This window comes from Catharus ustulatus, chromosome 2, assembly GCF_009819885.2.
Source record: "Catharus ustulatus isolate bCatUst1 chromosome 2, bCatUst1.pri.v2, whole genome shotgun sequence".
NCBI lineage: Eukaryota > Metazoa > Chordata > Aves > Passeriformes > Turdidae > Catharus > Catharus ustulatus.
This window is the reverse complement of record NC_046222.1, coordinates 31138203-31158487: the sequence shown is the minus strand read 5'-3', so window position 1 is coordinate 31158487 and position 20285 is coordinate 31138203. Positions and strand designations below refer to the sequence as shown.

Genomic DNA, 20285 nt, shown 5'->3' with positions numbered 1-20285 from the left:
TCAAGGTGGTTTTGTTTTGTTTGTTTGTTTCGTGTATTTGAGGGTTTGTGTGTTTCATTTTTTTTGGGTTTTGGGCGGGTTTTTTTTTTGGGGGGGGCGGGTTTTTTTTTTTTTTTTAGATAAGTGAAAAAAAACAGGCAGAATAAAGAATCAGGGGCTGAGTTGTGTTGGAATTTCTCAGGGAGAGGTTGCCTGAGAAACTAATCTCACTTTAGAAAGAAAGACTAATAGGAGAGGAAAAAAACAACAGGAGAGGAAAGGGCTCCAAAAATGTCTGTGTTTCAAGTGGATTGAATTGTTGGTACTGATGAATTGTTTATCTGGTGGGTGCATTGAGAGTGAAAATAATTTGATGGGGAAATGGTTTCTGTCATCAAAAACAATTTTCAGGGGTGTTCAGGTACCTAAGAGACAGCCATGGATAAATTGCATCTACTGTAAGAAGTTGCACATTGTTTGCATAATGATGCAGAATATTAGAATATGAATTTTCCTTCTTCATGCATCGTCTTTGTTTTTAGGGACTAAGCATGTCTGTCTTTAAAATGGCACCATGTCCCTTTTTGCCTTGATTTAAGTTTAGAAGTTATTTCTCTTCTTGCTGAGTAGGAAATCTTAAGTATCAAATGTATATGTATCTTGGAGAAATGTTTTAATTTTTAGCAGCTGGACTTACCAGTCTTTTCTTTCAGTCCTGAATTATATGGGAAAATTTTGCAAGGTAGATCAAATTTCATTTTAGTGGATCATTCCTATTTTAATTACTGTTATTTATTTACTTGTCTCTCCACTTTAAGACTTATCTCTCAGCATTGGTTTCTGGGAACTATTTGCTGTAAGTTCTCCCTATAAGGTGATAGCTTTTGAGATAGAAACCTATTCCTTTGTGAGTCCTGACTGTTTCATACTGGATTATGGATGACTGCTGAATTTGTCTATTTGTGTTAAGGATTGCTGCAGTTGAGACTGGGTGACGGGATTTAACTGGTAGTCTCAAGACAGGTCAGAAAATAAGCAGGTGTCCATGTCAATCTCTCATGGAGAATCAAAGTCAGCATCTTATGCCAAAACCATGGTGATATCTGTGTGTCGGACTTTTGTAAGAGCTTGCAAGAATTTTTCAGTTTTATTTGAGATTCTGATCAGGGACATGTCATTGCCAGTGGCTGAGGCGTGGATTCTGCCTCTCTAGATGTGGTTACTCATCTCTCTTTCCTGCTTTTCTTTATTCCACAGCGAGCCCTTCTAGAGAAGAAGCAAAGGAAGAAACGTCTTGATCCATTGATGGTACAGCCAAATCCTGAGGCCAAGCTGCGCAGGTCAAAGCCCAAAGAGTGCGAGGAGCAGACTCCTTTAGTAGAAACTCCTACTCCTGTCCACAGTGATGTTGTTTTACATGGTAAATAATCAACGTGATTGCAATAGGGTCCCCCAAATTCCCAGTGCATGCATTATGTCACAAATGAGTGCTTACATTGCTGTGGTAGGGGTCAAGCAATAAGATTGATTACATACTTTGCTATATACAAAAGTTGAATTGTGGTACAGTATGGTTGAGTAATACTACACTGTGAAGGCAAACAAAAACTTCACCTTGATTTTTGTGGCAGCTGGAAATCTTCATGTGCCCTTGAGTAATCTCTCCCTTGGGTTAGGCTAGAACTGTAGAAATACAGTTTCTATAAAGGTGGGGACTTAAAAATCCAAAGTAAAAAAATCGTCTAAAGCTGTAAGATAAAGAAAATAATTCAGTAGTGACTGCTTGTATGGTGTTTCCTTATAGTGTCATGGTATACTCCACCTCAAGATTGCATGTGATTGAATGATAAAGTGGAGAAAGCAAACAAAAAGTGTGAACACTGTTAGGCTCTTGATAGTTTTTACCTCATCTGTTGTTTTCTGTGGGCTTCGTTGAGACAACTGAAACATGACAGGTTATAGTGGTCCACAAAGTCACAAGCACAAAGTGCTATCAGGCACAAAGACAATAACTTGGTGACCTCAAAACATTGCAGTAAAATAGTGACCATTATCTTAGGAGTGAAAAGAAATGAAGTCATGAGAGCCTTAAGACTCCCATGTCACAAGGAGATAAAAAGAGCAGCAATGAAATCCTTACATTCTAGAGGAAGTGTCAGGAAGTTGTTTATGGAGCCAGGATCCCATCAGCCCATCAAGAAAGTAATGGGAAACATTCTAAGGCTTTGAGATGTGTGCTATTGCAGGGTGTTGTAATATAAGCCTTGTATTGATAGCAAATTAATATGCACAGTAGAATTTTAAACATCCAAACAAGGAATGTTACCTGGTTTGAAGATCAGATAGTTGGAACTATGTTATCCCTTCTCTCTTGAATATTTTTCTTGTTCTCCCGATGCCTTTCAGCATCACAGGATGGGAAGGAAAGTGGTGATGTTTATGGTAGCATTTATGTATTTAAAATCAGGTGTAAGAAAGCTTCTGTTAAAAGACACAAGTCAAGAAGAGAATGAGAAAGAAGATAGGTATAAATTTTAAGGTAGGAATCTTCAGTAAGACTCAAATGAAAACTTAACTGCTCATTCACTACCTTTCATAGCTCTGAGGCTTCCTCAGTGCAAACAAATCCTGTTAAGAATAGTAACAGCAGTAAGCATGTCAGAAATACAATGCCTAGATAAAGCAGTAAAGTTTTAAGAAAGAAAACAGTGGGAAAACAAGAAATCCAAAGCTGAAACTACACTTACGTATTGTATGCTACATATTAGGTGTTATGCCAGACCCTGACATCAAGATGCCTCCACCAATTGGGAAGTGTGGTGCACAGCTGTGTTGTATGGTTTAAACATGGAAATTTCATTCTTACGAAAAGATAGAGGGTTTTTTTCTGTCTATGGCTGTAGATACTTTTATCAAATTGATTTATGTGTTCACTGTAGAGTACTCACTGGCACAGGAGCAAACAGCATGAAGGAAAAGAAAATAAGGAAGATGTCTGTAAATAAATTGAAAACTATCAATGTGCATGACAAATACAACTTGTTTTAATAGCTTAAGCCCTTGTAAAAAGGTAGATAAAATCACTGTATTTAAGTAGGGAGAAATTGATAACTGCTATGTTTATAGTAATAGGCAGTCTGTACAGGCCTGACTCCTCCCAAGTTTTCTGAAAAAAATTGAACAAGTATATTTCAGTACATTAAAGAGATGCTAGAGGAGGGGAAGATTAAAAGAGCCGCCATTCTAGGATGCATCTTTGACCATAAAAAAAATCAGACTTTGGATTTCTGTTTAATTTTGGCCTGCAGGCATTGATGGACCAGCTGCTTTCCTGAAATCAGAAGTGCAGGATTTGGGGACCAAGCTCCAAACTCTGTCTGTTGGATCTACCAAACAAGAAGACAGTGCAGATAAGGAAAATGATGGAGAGGCTGTGACAGACACAGCAAGCAAACCAGATCTGCAAGAAATATTACAGAAACGAGGTAAGAGTTAATAATGGGTAAATACCTTTTTTTGGGGCTCTTCTACTTTTATAACTTTATTTCAGTTGCATTAAAAATTTAGGAACCATGGAACAAATGTCTGTAGAATATCACTTCTAAAAGAGCTACTAGATTCTACAGCATGTGGAAGTGCAGTGCTGCAGTTCCTTTTCCTGATATTATTTGAGCCATACAAGTTGTATTTTAAGGGTTTGTCAATGTGTTGCATGATTTCTGGTCTTTCCAAGGAAATTGCTGACAAAATGCTGTACCACATTTTGCTAATGTTGGGGTGTTTTTATTCCAGATATGTTATGTCTTGAAAAGATGGTTAAATATTTCCACAACAGCAGGACCCTTCAGTAAATGCCATGATTTCACTCTTTAGGCGACTAACAGGAAAGGTGTTTTTTTTCTGAGTCAGAGGCTGTCACAGTCAGCGGTTTTAGAGTTATATATTCAATAATTATATCCCATTGAGTAATTTCCTAGTGGAGTGTCAAGATCTGTCTGCCAAGTATCTGAAGTTGCTGCCAGTACTACAGGAAACCCTTTTTGTTGCATGCAGCCCAAGTACTTTGCAGCAAAATAGTGCTTAGTATTTAATTTAGTGTACAGCTTGTTTTTATTTTACAGAGCTTGTCTCCCAGAATGTTTCCAGTACACTTCTTGTTTTGAGGTACTATCACATTCAGAAGTATTCTCATCCAGTTGTCAGATGGCACAGCTGCTTACCTCCAGATAGCAACATTACACAAGATTTAGAAAAGGAAAGAGGAGAGACTATCCAGTAACTTCAGGGGAAGTTAGTGGAGGTAGACTATAAACAGTGAATTTTGAAATTGGCTGGAGTACCAGGGTCAACGCCTTTCCTCTTCCCAAGTGTCCTTTGGGAAGTTTACTGACAGGTTGTTAAGACTGGATTTTTCTGTTTTATCTGAGACTTCCAGCAGTGCCCCTTCTCTGCAGTGCCATGAAAGAGCATTGTTATAATATGTGTTCTCAGAAAATAATTCAGTTAAGCAGGCTGTGTTCACTGTCTGTAATGCTTTAGATACATTTCATTTCTACAGCCAAGTTAAAGAAAAGAATCACAGAACAAAATGTTGGGTACACAGAATCAATTTGGTTAGAAAAGACCTTTGAGGTCATTGGGTCTAACCGATGACATAACACCACCTTATCACCTAGATGATGGCACTAAGTGCCACATCCAGTCTTTCCTTAAACACCTCCAGCAGTGAGTCCATCACCTCCCTGGGCAGCCCATTCCAACTCCCAGTCACCCTTTATGTGAAGAAATTCTTCTTATTGACCAATTGATGATGCAGTTCCAAATGGAAGGACACACCAAATAGTGATGTGTACAGAACCTCTTTATAAATGTCTTTATGCAGCTATTTTAGTTATATATCCACAGTCATCTCTACATGACTGTGCTTAGGTTAAGATTAAATAAGTCCTGAAACTTTTCTCAATCTGTGCTTCAGTTACAATCGAGTCATTATTAGTATTTATGGACCTGAGTTTTTGGAACTGATGTAAGAACAGGAGAGGCTCTTACTGAAAAATTGACATACAGTGTTTCAGTGTGCATAGGACTGAGGGAAAATGGTAACATATGTAAACTGTACAGAGCCCAATTTATGGGATAGGTATCAGCATATTGACCTGGTTTTACTTTTATTGTTGTTCTTAAGACATGAAGGACGTTTTGCATGAAAATATACAAAATTAATTCAGTGACAATATAAACAAAGCAGTATGTTATGTCATGGAATATCTAGTAAAATCCATATTAATAAAGGCCTGACAGTTGCCAAATCATCTGCACAGTGACTGCTGCAAAATATTGCTAGGAATTTGAATTACAAGAGATATAGCACATGAAGAAAATTAGCAGTTGAAACAGAAATTAAGGATCAGCAATTGGAAGAACAGAAATTAAGACCGTGAATAGGTATTCAAAAATTGTATATGAATTAGTGATGCCATGAATTGTGTATTCTGACAGGAATTTCAGGCAGTTTGAATTTTGATGAGGAGGACACAGAAGAGGAAGAAGCTACTAAGAGACCAGTATCTCATTCACCATGCCCTGAATCTGAGAGGCCTAGTTCTGCATCCAGTGAGAAGTCTTTTGCAGTAAGTGTCAGAAATCCATTTCTGATAAGCAGCAGGCACATGTCTGATTTTATTGCTAACCCCTGGAGCACTGGGTTAAAATACAGTAGCTTCAAGTACAGAAGCCAGCAATATTATTCCCTGAAAGCAGAAGAAGGTCAAGATTGCCAGGTTATCTGACTGAAGTGACACTGAGTTAAACATAAAGACTTAGCAATGATCAAAGGAACAATTGTGGTTGGAGGATCCCAGGGAGCCTAGTCAGTGAATATGGGAACACAGTGAGTCAGCACTATTACCCTTAAAGGGGACAGACTGGGCCATTGTCTCTGCAAAATTCACCAAAACTACTCCAAGAAGCTCTGAAATGCCATGCAAATATAGGAGGGACTTCTTCCTGAAGGTTTATAGCATTTATTGCGGGATGCAAAGGGAAGCAGAATTTTGGAATGGAACAGAGAATGCTGGGATTGGATAAAAACTTCATGGGATGTTTGCGGGAAGGAACTTCAGAGGGAAAAGAAGGGTATATCAAGATGGATCAGAGAGTAATAAGCATGGGAAGACTGGGATTAAAGGGGGTAAAAGGCATCGGATAAATGTAAACAACTGCAAAACAGTATGATTGCCCATGCCTTGTGCCTTGATTACTTCAGCATGTCCCACTCTCTTCTGAAACTCCACTTCTATTTCTTATGTGGATGTGTTCGTGTGTGTGAGATACACACATATGTTGACCAATTAGCTGCTGGACAAGCCAGTGAGTTGGAAGAGACCAGCATCAGGAAGACCATGAAGTTTGAGCATGGGTGCAGGACATCCTTCAAAGTCCATGCTGTGGGAGACCCAGCTGAGTGTATTTGTGAGCTGACTGTGTGTATGTTGTGCTGCACTAGTAGGGGAGTAGTGCAGGAGGTCTGGGTGTCAACTTCTTGGGAGACTAGGCTGTGGGTGCAAAGTGCTGGAGACAGAGGATGGTGGATGCTGGAGAGGGGGAAGGGGTGAGCTCTTCTAGTGAATTTCAAACCTATGTATGTGTGTCTGCACCATTCACTCAGGTTTCCTACTGGCTGTAGCTGAAAATGGGGATAAACCTTAAACTTCATCTTGAAGGCCCAGTCAAAGAGGAATCTCTTGGGTGCTACAATTCACAGGATTCAGCAATCTCTAAGAAAAAATTGCTTTAATGACCTGTGCCAGATTTCCATTAGAATTCCAATTCCTTTGATTGTTCTATGCATCCTGACTATAAACATTGTTCTAAGGCTCTTCCAACATTTAGTTGATATGGTTCCACAAGCAGCTTACTCCATTTCTGCTTCTGTTCTGAACCAACATAATCTCAGCACTCATTTCAGTCACAAAATCCCAGCCTGTCTTACTGCAGCATCCATCAGTCTTGCTTTATCATACTGTTTTATTTTCCACAGCATTTGAAGTTCTAAAAGCAAAGAGGTTCTTTGCTTAGAATATTTCTAGCATCTCATCCTATTTCCCTCTTTCTAGCAAATCACTCATGCCTGCTTAATGGGTACTTTTTCTCTTTTCCCCTTAGAAACCTAGTCTTTCCTCAGAGACCTTCAGCTACTTTCTTCTGAGGAAACACAGGTGGTATCTATTTTAACCTTCCTTTCCCCAGTACCTTCTGGACACATGATATCTTATGTTTCAACAAACCACTATTTTTTTGTGGAATACAAGAGTCTCTGGTCTGATATTAATTTGCTAATATGATGCTTCTTCCCATAGGAAACAGGTGCTTCCTGTAGTCCATCCCCTCAGGCAGATGCACAGCTGGGAGAAGTAGAGAACTTGGAGGATTTTGCACTGCGCCCTGCACCCCGTGGAATTAGTGTCAAGTGTCGAATCACTAGAGATAAAAAGGGAATGGACCGGGGGCTCTTCCCTACTTACTACATGCATCTGGAAAGGGATGACAACAAAAAGGTATTGGAAGCAGCACACATTATTTTGGCTACTGTGCTCCTAACAGAATATTTTTGGTGCAAGGGAGAGCTTTTGGTAAAAAAGCAGTAGCTGAAGAGAGTCATCATGCAGATGAGGACAGCTTATATTTGGCCGAGGTATTAAGGAGGGAATTAGCATTGTATCGGTGTTTAAAAGCCATAATACAGTGAAAGATTAAATGGAAAAAGTATAAAAATGTTAAATGTGAAAAAAAGAGCAGGAAGACTGAGTTGCTCCAGAAGAAAAGGAAGGAAGACTAGAAAGGACAGTTGCATTAAATCTAGATTGTTGAGTGAGCTGATGGAGGGATAGGATTTCAGGCTGGGCACTTTGGAAGAGAAGAAAATTGTGGGGACAGTAATATTAGCAGATATAAAAAAGGAAATACATGTGGGAAATGGAGAGATAAAAGTTTGGATAGCAATTTCTCTGCATTCTTATAAAGCACCAGTCTTGATCAAAGTTTCGTTTTTCCAGACATTCCTTCTTGCAGGGAGAAAAAGAAAGAAGAGCAAAACATCCAATTACCTCATATCAGTTGACCCAACTGATTTGTCTCGGAAAGGGGAAAGTTTCATTGGAAAACTCAGGTGAGAGCCACAGATGAAAACTACAAACAGTTGAGATAGGATTTTAATTTTAATTGAATTGTGGTTATGACTGGCAATCTACTATAAATTCAAAGAGAATGAACTTGAATTATTTTGCTCAATGTAACCTGTATTCACTTGGGTTGGCCTTCTTCAGCATTACCATTGTCTGAGGTAGCTCAGGAAAGAAATTGTCTAGATGCTTTCCCAGGATAGATTACAGGCTCACATGGGCATGTCATGGAAGTTCCTTGCTGAGCTGGCAGCAGGAAGAGTCAGATGGCAGGAGATGTGTGGTTTTGCTGTGCTGTACAAATACTTTCAAAAGATGACAAAACTTTCTACTGATGCCTCTCTGTGTTTTTCCATAACCTGACATTAGGTCAAACCTCATGGGTACCAAATTTACAGTTTATGACCATGGTGTTAACCCAGTCAAGGCACAAAGTCTAGTGGAAAAGGCTCATACAAGACAGGAGCTCGCAGCTATTTGTTATGTAAGTACTGCCTCTCCCTTTTTGCCCCTTTCTTTGTGCCTGGTTACCAAGGAAACATAGCTTGCAAAATGGTGCTGCTGCCAGCCTCCTCCACTTTGGAACCAAGTGACCAGTTGCAACCAGATACAAGAGGCAGAGGCCTCACAGATAAATTTTTGCAAGTTTAATGAAGAAAAAAATTAAAAAAAAAAATCTATGTCAGGAGTGGAAGAAACACCCAAATGAACATCCTTATGATCTTCTTATCTGACCTATTCAGTGTGTGGCCAGTCAGCACATACTTTACATGGACCAAGCCACAGTACTGCATGTGGCCCAGCTGGTATCTGATAGACCCTGAGAAGAAATTGGGAGTAACCTGTGAAGCAGAATTAGTTTTTGCAGAACCAAAGGCATTTTGAGGGATAGGAGGGAGGTGGTATTACTTCAGCAGCAGCCTGTTGGTGGTAAGGATGTGGTTCCAGGGTAAATTGTGTTTCACTAGCTCTGTTTTAGAGATGTTTTTCTGCTCTTGTGAATCACCTCAGTATAGGATTCAGATTAAGGAAACATTTGTGGATGCTACAGAATTACATGAGTTCTCATGTCACATTGTTTCATATTCCAGTCCTACAGTGTCCTGGTTTAAAGGGACAGCATTGCCAGGAAAAGGAAATTCAGGAACTCTCAGACAAAAAAGGTATAGGTTGGGAATAACAGTTCTTTACTGATATATTTACTGGACAAAAACAGCATCAGCTATATGAAAGAAAAAAAACAGTGACAGAACAGAATGAAACAGTCTCAGTCCCTTTTTCCAGTCACCAGTGCCCCTCCTCGTCCGCACAGTCGAGATGGAGCAGGGCAGGGCAGCCTCTCAGTCGCGGCTGCTGCAGGAGCAGGGGGGCGAGGCGGCAGCGCCGTCCCAGGTGAGAGAAGGATGAGAAAAACACTCAGCTCACCATGGGCGTCCCAGTTCCCAGTTGTTCAGAGGAAGCAGGAAGCTTTAGCAGTCAGAATCCAAGAAGCCTGATCTCACTACGGAGAGAGCAACCTCTCTCCTCGAGTTCGGCCAGCGAGCTGCGAGTGTCCTCCTACTCGCCGAAGGACAAAAGCAGCGCTCCGCTTTCAGCCATCAAGAAAATCAGGGCCTGCCCAGGCATCCTTTTGTCTTCAGCTCTTAACGGCTAAAAGGGGAGCCATCCTGGCTAGCTTAACATAATAACGGGAAAAATTTCTGAAACCTCCCCCAGCCCACAACATTATCCACCCCAAATTTTTTCCATGCTAACATACTACATCAAATCAGAACCTTTAAATTATATACATACATGCAGTTACAGACACAGTATCATAGATAGTTCACCCTAGAACAAGGTCTCCTTGGGGTATGCATCGGGTTTCTCCATCCTTTTGCATCACCCACCAGGTACAACCTGGTCCTTGAGCAAAAACCACCCCACGGACAGGATTGTCTTTGCTGGAGGCAGAGTTCACCCAAACAGTTTTCCCTAGCATACCTCTCATGTGTACCACTGGAACCTTATCCCCATCTGGTGTTCCCAAGAGCTCAGATTGGGCAGGGCCTGCTTGGTTAGTGGAACCTCGGGTATTCACTAACCATGTGACCTTTGGTAGATTATTTTCCCAGTTCTTGAAAGTCCCCCCACCAAGTGCCTTCAAGGTGGTTTTAAACAGACCATTGCACCGTTCGACCTTCCCAGCTGCTGGTGCATGGTAGGGGATGTGGTACACCCACTCAATGCCATGTTCCCTAGCCCAGCTGTTTATGAGGCTGTTCTTGAAATGAGTCCCGTTGTCTGACTCAATTCTCTCAGGGGTACCATGCCTCCAAAGGACCTGTTTCTCAAGGCCCAGGATGGTGTTCCGAGCAGTGGCATGAGGCACAGGGTAGGTCTCCAACCATCCGGTGGTGGCTTCCACCATGGTCAGCACGTAGCGCTTGCCTTGGCGGGTTTGAGGCAGTGTGATGTAGTCAATCTGCCAGGCCTCCCCGTACTTATATTTGGACCAACGCCCACCATACCAGAGAGGCTTGACGCGCTTGGCCTGTTTGATGGCAGCACACGTCTCACAGTCATGGATAACTTGAGAGATACTGTCCATGGTTAGATCCACCCCTCGGTCTCGTGCCCACTTATACGTGGCATCTCTGCCCTGATGACCTGAGGCGTCATGGGCCCATCGAGCCAGGAACAGTTCTCCCTTGTGTTGCCAATCCAAGTCTATTTTTGACACCTCTATCTTTGAGGCCTGATCAACCTGCTCGTTGTGTCGGTGCTCTTCATTAGCCCGACTCTTGGGGACATGGGCATCCACATGACGAACTTTCATAGGTAGCTTCTCTACCCTGGTGGCAATGTCTTTCCACTCGTCGGCAGCCCAGATTGGTTTTCTCCTACGTTGCCAGTTTGCCTTTTTCCACCTTTCCAGCCAACCCCACAGAGCATTGGCTACCATCCACGAGTCAGTATAAAGGTAGAGCTTTGGCCACTTCCCTCTTTCAGCAATGTCCAGGGCCAGCTGAACAGCTTTGAGTTCAGCAAATTGACTTGATCCACCTTCTCCTCCGTTAGCTTGTGCAACCTGCCGTGTGGGGCTTCATACGGCTGCTTTCCACTTCCGGTTCATCCCCACGATGCGGCAGGAGCCGTCGGTGAAAAGAGCATAGCATGTTTCATCTGCTGGCAGTTGGTTATACGGTGGGGCTTCCTCAGCGCGGCTCACTTGTTCTTGCTCCTCGTCATCGGCGAGACCAAAATTTTCACCTTCTGGCCAGTTCGTAATTATCTCCAAAATCCCAGGGAGATTTGGGTTTCCAATGCGGGCGTGTTGCGTGATGAGGGCAATCCACTTACTCCATGTGGCGTTCATGGTGTGGTGGGTAGAGGGAACCTTTCCTTTGAACATCCACCCCATCACTGGTAGTCAGGGTGCCAGGAGGAGTTGTGCTTCCGTCCCAATCACCTCTGAGGCAGCTTGGACTCCTTCATAGGCAGCCAAGATCTCCTTCTCTGTGGGAGTGTAGTTGGCTTCAGACCCTGTGTAGCTCCGGCTCCAGAATCCCAGAGGTTGGCCTCGAGTCTTCCCAGGCACCTTCTGCCAAAGGCTCCAGGACAGGCCATGGTTCCCGGCTGCAGAATAAAGCACATTTTTCACTTCTGGTCCCATCCTGACTGGGCCAAGAGCTACTGCATGAGCGATCTCCTGCTTGATCTGGGCAAAGGCTTGCTGTTGCTCAGCACCCCAGTGGAAATCGTTCTTCTTACGGGTGACCAGGTAGAGAGGGCTCACAATCTGGCTGTACTCAGGAATGTGCATTCTCCAAAAGCCTATGGCACCTAGGAAAGCTTGTGTTTCCTTCTTGCTGGTTGGTGGAGACATTGCGGTGATCATATTGATGACCTCAGTGGGGATCTGGCGCTGTCCATCTTGCCACTTTACTCCCAGGAACTGGATCTCTCGGGCAGGTCCTTTGACTTTGCTCTTTTTAATGGCAAAGCCAGCTCTCAGCAGAATCTGGATGATCTTTTCTCCTTTCTCAAATACCTCCACTGCTGTGTTCCCCCACACAGTGATGTCATCGATGTATTGCAGGTGTTCTCATTTTAGACTTGCTAGTTTCTACAGGGGCGACTGCTGCTGGCTGTGAGTGCTCTTGCAATTCAGCTGGACCCTGGGCAGATGTAACACCTATGGGTTCCATTACAGCATCACTGGATTCTCCCCCTTTATGGCAGGGCTTCTCACCAGGTGGGGAGAGGTACTCGTCCATCATCTGGCTCATCTTACTCATCTGCTTCACTAGAACCTCCACCCACTCCAGGTGGTTTCTTTCTGAGGTGGGCTGTGGGGCAGGGTCAGGCTCTGGGGCAGCATCCCTAGTCTCTGGGGCAGGGTCAGGCCCTGGGGCAGCATCCCTAGTCTCTGGGGCAGGGTCAGGCTCTGGGGCAGCATCCCTAGTCTCTGGGGCAGGGTCAATGTCTGCAGCACCATCCCTATTTCCTGGAGTAGGTATCAGAGTTGTTATCCAGCTCAATCCCCCCTTATCTCTTAATGTTAAATAGGACAAGACTATCAGCAACACCAGCCACTGTATGATATCGTTAGCATTCAGAGGAAATCTGAACCCTTCAAAAACTGGTGGGGTAGACCCAAAAATTTGGGTGAGGGGTTGGGAGAAAATTTCCCCTGGTGTTATTCCCTCACAGTAGGTGCCATTATTAAAGTAATCCCAAAAACATGCATTTAGTGTGTGGTATCCCTGAATCCATGTACCCGCCGTCCAAAGGAAGTTAAAAATCCATGAATTCCTCACCTTATCAACCCATAAAGCAAGTTCAATAACAGTCACAGTAGCCTTAGTTACAGGGCCCATGTTTATGTAAGGGTTTGCAAATGGGAGAGATACATGTATGAACACATGCAGCCCAAACCAGATTAAACTGGACCACACGTTGATGGACCACATGTTGCTAACACACAAAAAGACAATCCCAGGCAACTGAAGAACTGTTATTCCTTAACCTCATGCCCCATGTTCTGGGCACCAAGATCTGTCCTGGTTTAAAGGGACAGCATTGCCAGGGAAAGGAAATTCAGGAACTCTCAGACAAAAAAGGTATGGGTTTGGAATAACAGTTCTTTACTGATATATTTACTAGACAAACAAAAACAGCATCAGCTATATGAAAGAGAACAAAAAACCCAGTGACAGAACAGAACAAAACAGTCTCAGTCCCTTTTTCCAGTCACCGATGCCCCTCCTCGTCCGCACAGTCGAGATGGAGCAGGGCAGGGCAGCCTCTCAGTTGTAGCTGCTGCAGGAGCAGGGGGGCAAGGCGGCAGCGCCGTCCCAGGTGAGAGAAGGATGAGAAAAACACTCAGCTCACCGTGGGCGTCCCAGTTCCCAGTTGTTCAGAGGAAGCAGGAAGCTTTAGCAGTCGGAATCCAAGAAGCCTGATCTCACTACGGAGAGAGCAACCTCTCTTCTCGAGTTCGGCCAGCGAGCTGCGAGTGTCCTCCTACTCCCGAAGGACAAAAGCAGCGCTCCGCTTTCAGCCATCAAGAAAATCAGGGCCTGCCCAGGCATCCTTTTGTCTTCAGCTCTTAACGGCTAAAAGGGGAGCCATCCTGGCTAGCTTAACATAATAATGGGAAAAATTTCTGAAACCTCCCCCAGCCCACAACATACAGTTTGAGTAAAATTTGAGGTTATCTACAAAACAATTGCTGTCAAGTGGAAGGCTTTTTATTTTTCTCACAGGTATTTTTACTTTTCTCACAGAAGCTTAAAGACGCATTAGCCTACTTGACCACCATCTTCATTTTTTGTTTTTGCTCTTCATCTTAATGGCACTTAAGAAATGGGAAAAAAATTATAATTCCTGTATTAGCCTGTTTGCAGAAGGATCACTAGATATTTTCCTTATATATAGTATTCTTCAGTTTCCTACCTAGCTAGACACAGCAAGGTGTTAGAATAAGCACAGACAGTTAATATAGTCAGCTTTTCTGAATTCTCAACTTTTATCTACAGGGAGTTTCATAAAGTTTAAATATGAGTAAAATCAGTGCCCTCATTCTTATACGTGCCCCTAGATTTTTTGAAGTAATGGAGGCTACAGCTCCAAAGACCTTTGTTTGTGTCTGCAAAGTGGAATAATGTGTTAGGAGAAGCTGTATCATTTCTGTCAATCAATTCAGTACTTCTAAAAGATTCTGACTTTTAATTGGTCTTTGAGAATTTTAAAGGTTATCACTGACACTTTAAATGGACCCTTGGATTTTGGCTGATACTGTTAAATGAATGGTTTGAGAATACCAGGACTTTTTTCCTTTGCTTTTTGCCCTCAATTCACTTGGAGTACAGTAATTTCACGACTATGAGGTGCACCCTTTTGACTAAAATTTTGGTCCGAACCTGGAAGTGCGCCTTATAGTCCGGTACGCCTTATGGTCGTGAAATTACTGTAGTCTCCTTCAGTACTCTGGAAAAATCTGCTTAAGATTGAAGCTTGGATAGATGCTGAATACTTCCCTTCCTGGGTCTGTTCTTAAACATTGATAAAACAGTATGATTTGAGAGAAAATTGCAGGTATGTTCTTAAATACAAATAGCAGCACCTGAAGAAAAATGTCATTCAGTGTTCAGAAACATTTTAGACTAAGTGGTGATATACAGACAACACAGAGTCAGGTCAAAGATATTTTGGCTTTTGTCCTCCTTGAGGCTTGTTCACTAGCAAGATTTCAACACATTACTGCCTGAGGTGAAAAAAACTTTTGCCTGGAAATTGCACTTGTTTAATTTTGTTTTAAATGTTTCAGAAGGCTAAGAAATGCACTCCAAATTAGTTAATACCATGCCTATCTCCTAACACTGTTCTCTAAATGAGAAAGGGAAAGAAAGCAGTTCTCAGTGATTAAAAACAGTTGCAGTTAGATAACTGCTGCTACAGTTGCAGCCAGCAAAATTCTGAAAACTAGTACAAATGGTGATAGAGGTTCAGTCTTTCCTTCTCTGAGGCGAAGTATCTCATTTACTGAAAATAATGGCTTTCATTGCCTTTCAGGAAACGAATATCTTGGGATTTAAGGGTCCCAGAAAAATGTCTGTGATCATTCCAGGAATGAACATGAATCATAAGCGAATTCCAATCCGTCCACGAAATGTGAGTTATGATGTTTGTTCATGTTTCAGATTGAAGGAAGAGGTTAAAACTTTCCTGTAAAAGCCTGGGTGTTATTGACAATTAGGTTTTCAGAATCCAGGGATTCAGCAAGTCTCCTGGAGAGTAATTATGTTACCTAAATATGTGATTAATTTGTTCTTGCCTTCTACCTAATCTGTAACTTTCTGAACAGTATTTGTATCCTTACTGGTCCTTTGGTCAACCTAAATATGATTTCCTTATTTCTACGTTGTTGCTGTCGCACTTACAAGCGGCCCTCATGATGGGACCAGTTGTGCTGAGGGTTGGATGAACACAGGACACACTTGCTTCTCCCAGGAGCTCACATTCTTAGCCAGGATGTGGATTGCAACAGATAGGCAATAGACAGAGAAGGTACTGCTGGTGCAGTAGCAGGAGAATAAATACATTTTTGATCAGAATGCTGTTAGCCTTTTTGTAGGAGTAGCAGAAAAGGAGGATTCTTGAAGAAGGAGGGATGAAGAGGAAGACAGTTTTGTTGTGACTATTTAGTGAGGATTTCTCATAGATATGAGAAACATTATAGCAAAAGATTACAGAACAGTATCTGAAGGTATGTTAAGGTGTGTGATGAAAATTGTTAGGTTCCCTTAATGTGGGTTTTATGTTTGGTGACAGAAGATCAAACGGCAGAAAGAAAAGGTACCAACTGAAATGCATGGTCAATGTTTTAAGCCAGAAAATGGTATTTGCAGCCATGTTGTGAGTAGATATGAGTACAAGAATGTATTTCCTGGGGTCAGAGAAAAAAAAGTCCTCAAGAATGGAAATTGAGAGTCATGAGAGCCCAGAAAAGAGATTTACTTCTTGTGAATGGTCAGAAAAATTGTATCTGGAAGTGGTCTTTTATTGTCTTTCTATTGGTGTTGCCATCTCTCCCTTTAGTGCAGTAAAGGTTCCATGACTTTGCCTTTTTCTCCCCTAAATCTAAATGCACTTAGTTGGTGCCAGTTCTCAGGGGTTTGTTTTGCATCTTTAAAAAGTAAACAAAGATAAAATGTCATACTATGTATGATACTGAAGCACATACTGTAGCTATATTAGTCAGACCTCCACAGCAAGTTGCTTTCTGAGCATTTTTCCTAATAGTCCCTTAAGCTTGGACTCTTTCTTCAGAGTTCTAGCATATGTAGTTTGGATTTTACTTGTTGCAGAGCTTTTAAAATTAAATCATATGTCATGTTTCACTGCAACCTGAATCTCCTTGTAATTAATTGTTTGTCAAATTTAATGTGCTGTTTTACTTCATCTTTGTATCTTTCTGGTTTTATTTGTATCTGGTTTTCATACTGTGAATCACTCATTAGACCCAATAGGATGACGTTTCACCTTACATTCTACTGTAGCCTTTGGACTTTCTACTGAAGCACCTCAAGGTCTGGCGTTGTGCAATTAATTGTACATTATTTTCTTTTATTTCGAAGTTTAGAAATGGAAACTGGATGCAACAAGATCAGAGAAAGATTGAGACTCAGAAGGGATTCATGTCAGGATGGCAATTATCTGTGAACTCTGAATTGCTCCCTTTCCTGAACACGCACTTTTTTCCCTATCACTCTTTTTACTTGGAGTGAAAAGGAATGCTTGGACTGGGAATCTATGAAAGTATCTTCCTGGTACTTGCAGAAAGTATTCAGTAGGACTGAGTTTAAGTGAAGTCATTGTGTTTCGTTAAACAGGGAACAAAGTGACAGAGTACACGCACAAGAGAGGTGGTACCCAGAGGCAGAGCCATTCCAAATCTGATAAATAAATTTCTTTCTTCTTAACAGGAGCATGAGGGTCTGCTATCAAAATGGCAAAACAAAAATTTAGAAAACCTCATTGAGTTGCACAACAAGGCTCCTGTCTGGAATGATGATACTCAATCCTATGTTTTGAACTTCCATGGGAGGGTCACTCAGGCCTCAGTGAAGAACTTCCAGATTGTCCATGACAATGACCGTAAGAGTCTGGTGGAGAGTGTGTGGGACTTACTGAAACAGGGAGTACCTAATTTATTTTAGGAGGATTGGGAGGAATAGGACACCCTTCCTAGAGGAGGGAAACTGAATAAAGAAAGCTGGCTCAGGATTACTGGGGACTTCTGAGCTGTCAGGAAAATTATATAAGGCCTCCTTTTTTTGTGGGGTGGATGCAGACTCTGGTGTCCATAACTGCAGCAAAAGAGGGGGAAAATGAAAGCTTCCTGAAGTGAAAGAAAAGATTTAATGCAGCACCTTCAGGCCAGCAAAAGAATGGTTTGAGCTTTGGTCCTGAGAAGAAAAATAATCTCTAGAATAGCAGAGTCACTCTAGAGGACAGATCTCAAGGCAATTCTGGTGGGACAGGATGGATACACCAACCACATATATTTGGGACTGGAAGACGGGGGGGTGTTTTGGGGTTTTGTTTGGTTTTTTGTTTATTTTGGGGTTTTTTATTTGTTTATTTATTTTTTTCTTTTGCTTCACTGTGAAATTGCTCATCTCTGAATGTCTTTTCTCCCTAGCTGACTACATCGTAATGCAGTTTGGTCGTGTAGCAGAAGATGTGTTCACTCTGGACTATAATTACCCTCTTTGTGCTCTTCAGGCCTTTGCTATTGGACTCTCCAGCTTTGATAGTAAATTGGTCTGTGAATGAGGGACAACAGATATGAAACATAGAACTCACTCCCACCCCTATAGCTTGTAAGAGTTCCAGGTGTAGCAATGAAGAGCATATTGGAAGGGAAATGGAGGACAGACTTCTGCAGGCTTATTAGAAAACCAATTCCAGCCTTCAGAGCATTGTGGGAGTTGATAGCAGACCACCTTGGGAGCAGCCTCTGTACGGATTGTGGAAGAAGAAGAAGAAGAAATCTAGGTGATGTTTCTGTCATCGGTGTTGATTCTGCTTTTTGAATCCTTGTTTACAAATGCTGCATGAGAGTGGGCTAAGCCCACTTATTGGAAATCCTTGCAGCTAGGATTAGAAAAATAATGGCTAAATGTTCATTTACCTTGAAGCTTCCACAAAGCCTGGGAAGTGATGCTACTCAAGAGTTCCTAATCAGATGAATTCAGAAAAAAGAATAGCTGGAATAAGATATTGGCTCTAATACAATGCTTTTACTCTGTGGAATGATTGATACTCCATTTCCCTTTCAGTATTTTAATTAAGTCTCCCTATCCCTTGACAGTCTTTTTACCAAATGAAGAACAATCAAATCTCAAACACTCCCTTTTCAGTGGGTGATATTATATTCGTTGCTACTTCTGTTACTTCTAATCATGTGAAAAATGAGACTGCATAATGATGGAATCTGGCTGAATTTGGCAGAAGATAGTATTGTAACAATATACAGTACTGCTTCTGAAAAGCAGTGCTCTGATTGATTGAATCTAAGCTGTAAACTGATGATAAATATTTTTTAATTTCACCATTGTTCATGAAATTTGCTACATTTTTAGGTATAAGTTTGTGACCAATTTTATTTTTTTTAATGTGAGATTATCTCAAGGCATGACATATTAAAGTAGATTTTGTATAAATAATTTTAACCTGAAAATAAGGAGTTACCTCAAAAAGAGATTACAGGTATTTTCAAAGGCATCAGTAAGTTTAATGTAATTGTACCACAAAGCTTTGCAATGTGTCCTTCCAATGTTCCATTTTTAATACTGGATGTACAGTATGGAGACTGTGTGTCACAGCATGGAACACTTGATTCATGTGGCCTTAACTCACCAGAGTGGATTGCAGCATGGTGTGGCCTGGAGGCCTCAGTGCACACATCTTCTGTGTATGGAAACAGAACAACTGTCTTGCCTGCCTCTTGCCTACTACACATACTCATTATGGACAGGGAAGTCTGTCCTCCTGCTGAGACAAGAATTAGGTGTTCTCCAGCTTTGGATATTGTCCTTGTCAGCAGACTAACTCTGTTTCAAGCTGCAAAGAGCAGATACATTGCTTTTGGTCTCGGGGGTCTTTGCAGCGGTAGATATCACTTGTGCTTTCACATTAACAAAACTTTGTGAAGACGTTTTCTGATATTACCAGAAAGAATGATTGTAATCGCAAAGCAAACACTGTATTTAACTGTAAAATATTAATTGAGGCTGAGAAGTCCAGCTATTGTATCTTTCAGATAAGCATTTTTCAGTAGCTGCTGAGATATTTTCTTGAGATGATCTTATGAGAAAAGCAGTCCGTGAAGAGAACTTGAATGCTGATGGATCTGTTTTGTGCCTTCCTACTCATCAGGCTGAGGATGAGACCTGGCAGTGTTTTCCAGTTGTGCTCTCCTGAAGTCTTGGCTGATGGATCTGCATGCCTTCTGCCCATCCAGGAAAGGAAGTCAGTTTGTGTACCTGTCTGATTATTCTCCTGACTGAGAATGCGTGAAATAAATTGCCTTAGGTTATTTTGGGGTGATCTGAAGCTAGGATGCTAATTTCTGATTCAAGATGATTTTCTGTGTGCCCAAAAAGCATCCTTTTACTTAGCATCCTTTTACTTAATTAGCCCTGTCAGCAGTGACTCTTCAAGCTGTTTGTTGACATCAAATGATCCTGTCATGGCCTCTTAGTCAAATCATACAGACAGATGAACTGATTCAGTAGTCTTTATCAGATACTGTTTTACATTAATTGTATTTATAACTTTTTTATATCTAAATGAAAATAAACTAATTTATATATTGAAAAGTCTTTAATTCTAAATTTTTTTTTTAATTTTGCTGTCACTTGTGGGTGTACTTTGTTCCTTCGCTATGACATTACCTCAGTTTCTTCCTATCTTCTTGAATATCATCTGTCTTACTCTCTCTTTTCCTTTGTAATTCTCAGTTTTCTTTCTTTGTCGTGTTGGGTATTTTTCCCATGCACTTAGAAATCTGGGAATAAAGGTAAGGGCAGTCTCTCTAATACTTTTATCCACCCCTCCCCCCCCCCCCCCGCC

The 20285-nt window shown here is 41.6% G+C and overlaps 1 protein-coding gene across 3 annotated transcripts in view; it reads left to right on the top strand.

Moving 5' to 3' along the window:
* The window catches only part of TULP3 (TUB like protein 3), a 38411-nt gene extending 18376 nt beyond the window's left edge, over positions 1 to 20035 (top strand). For all 3 annotated transcript variants that reach the window (XM_033052711.1, XM_033052714.2, XM_033052713.2), the window contains exons 3-11: positions 1237 to 1399; positions 3288 to 3464; positions 5479 to 5609; positions 7338 to 7535; positions 8034 to 8146; positions 8529 to 8643; positions 15219 to 15317; positions 17132 to 17303; positions 17851 to 20035. In XM_033052711.1, coding sequence (XP_032908602.1) covers positions 1237 to 1399; positions 3288 to 3464; positions 5479 to 5609; positions 7338 to 7535; positions 8034 to 8146; positions 8529 to 8643; positions 15219 to 15317; positions 17132 to 17303; positions 17851 to 17984 — 1302 coding nt within the window. In that variant the 3' untranslated portion in view covers positions 17985 to 20035. The remainder of the gene's footprint in view (positions 1 to 1236; positions 1400 to 3287; positions 3465 to 5478; positions 5610 to 7337; positions 7536 to 8033; positions 8147 to 8528; positions 8644 to 15218; positions 15318 to 17131; positions 17304 to 17850) is intronic.
* The last annotated feature ends 250 nt before the right edge of the window (positions 20036 to 20285 follow it).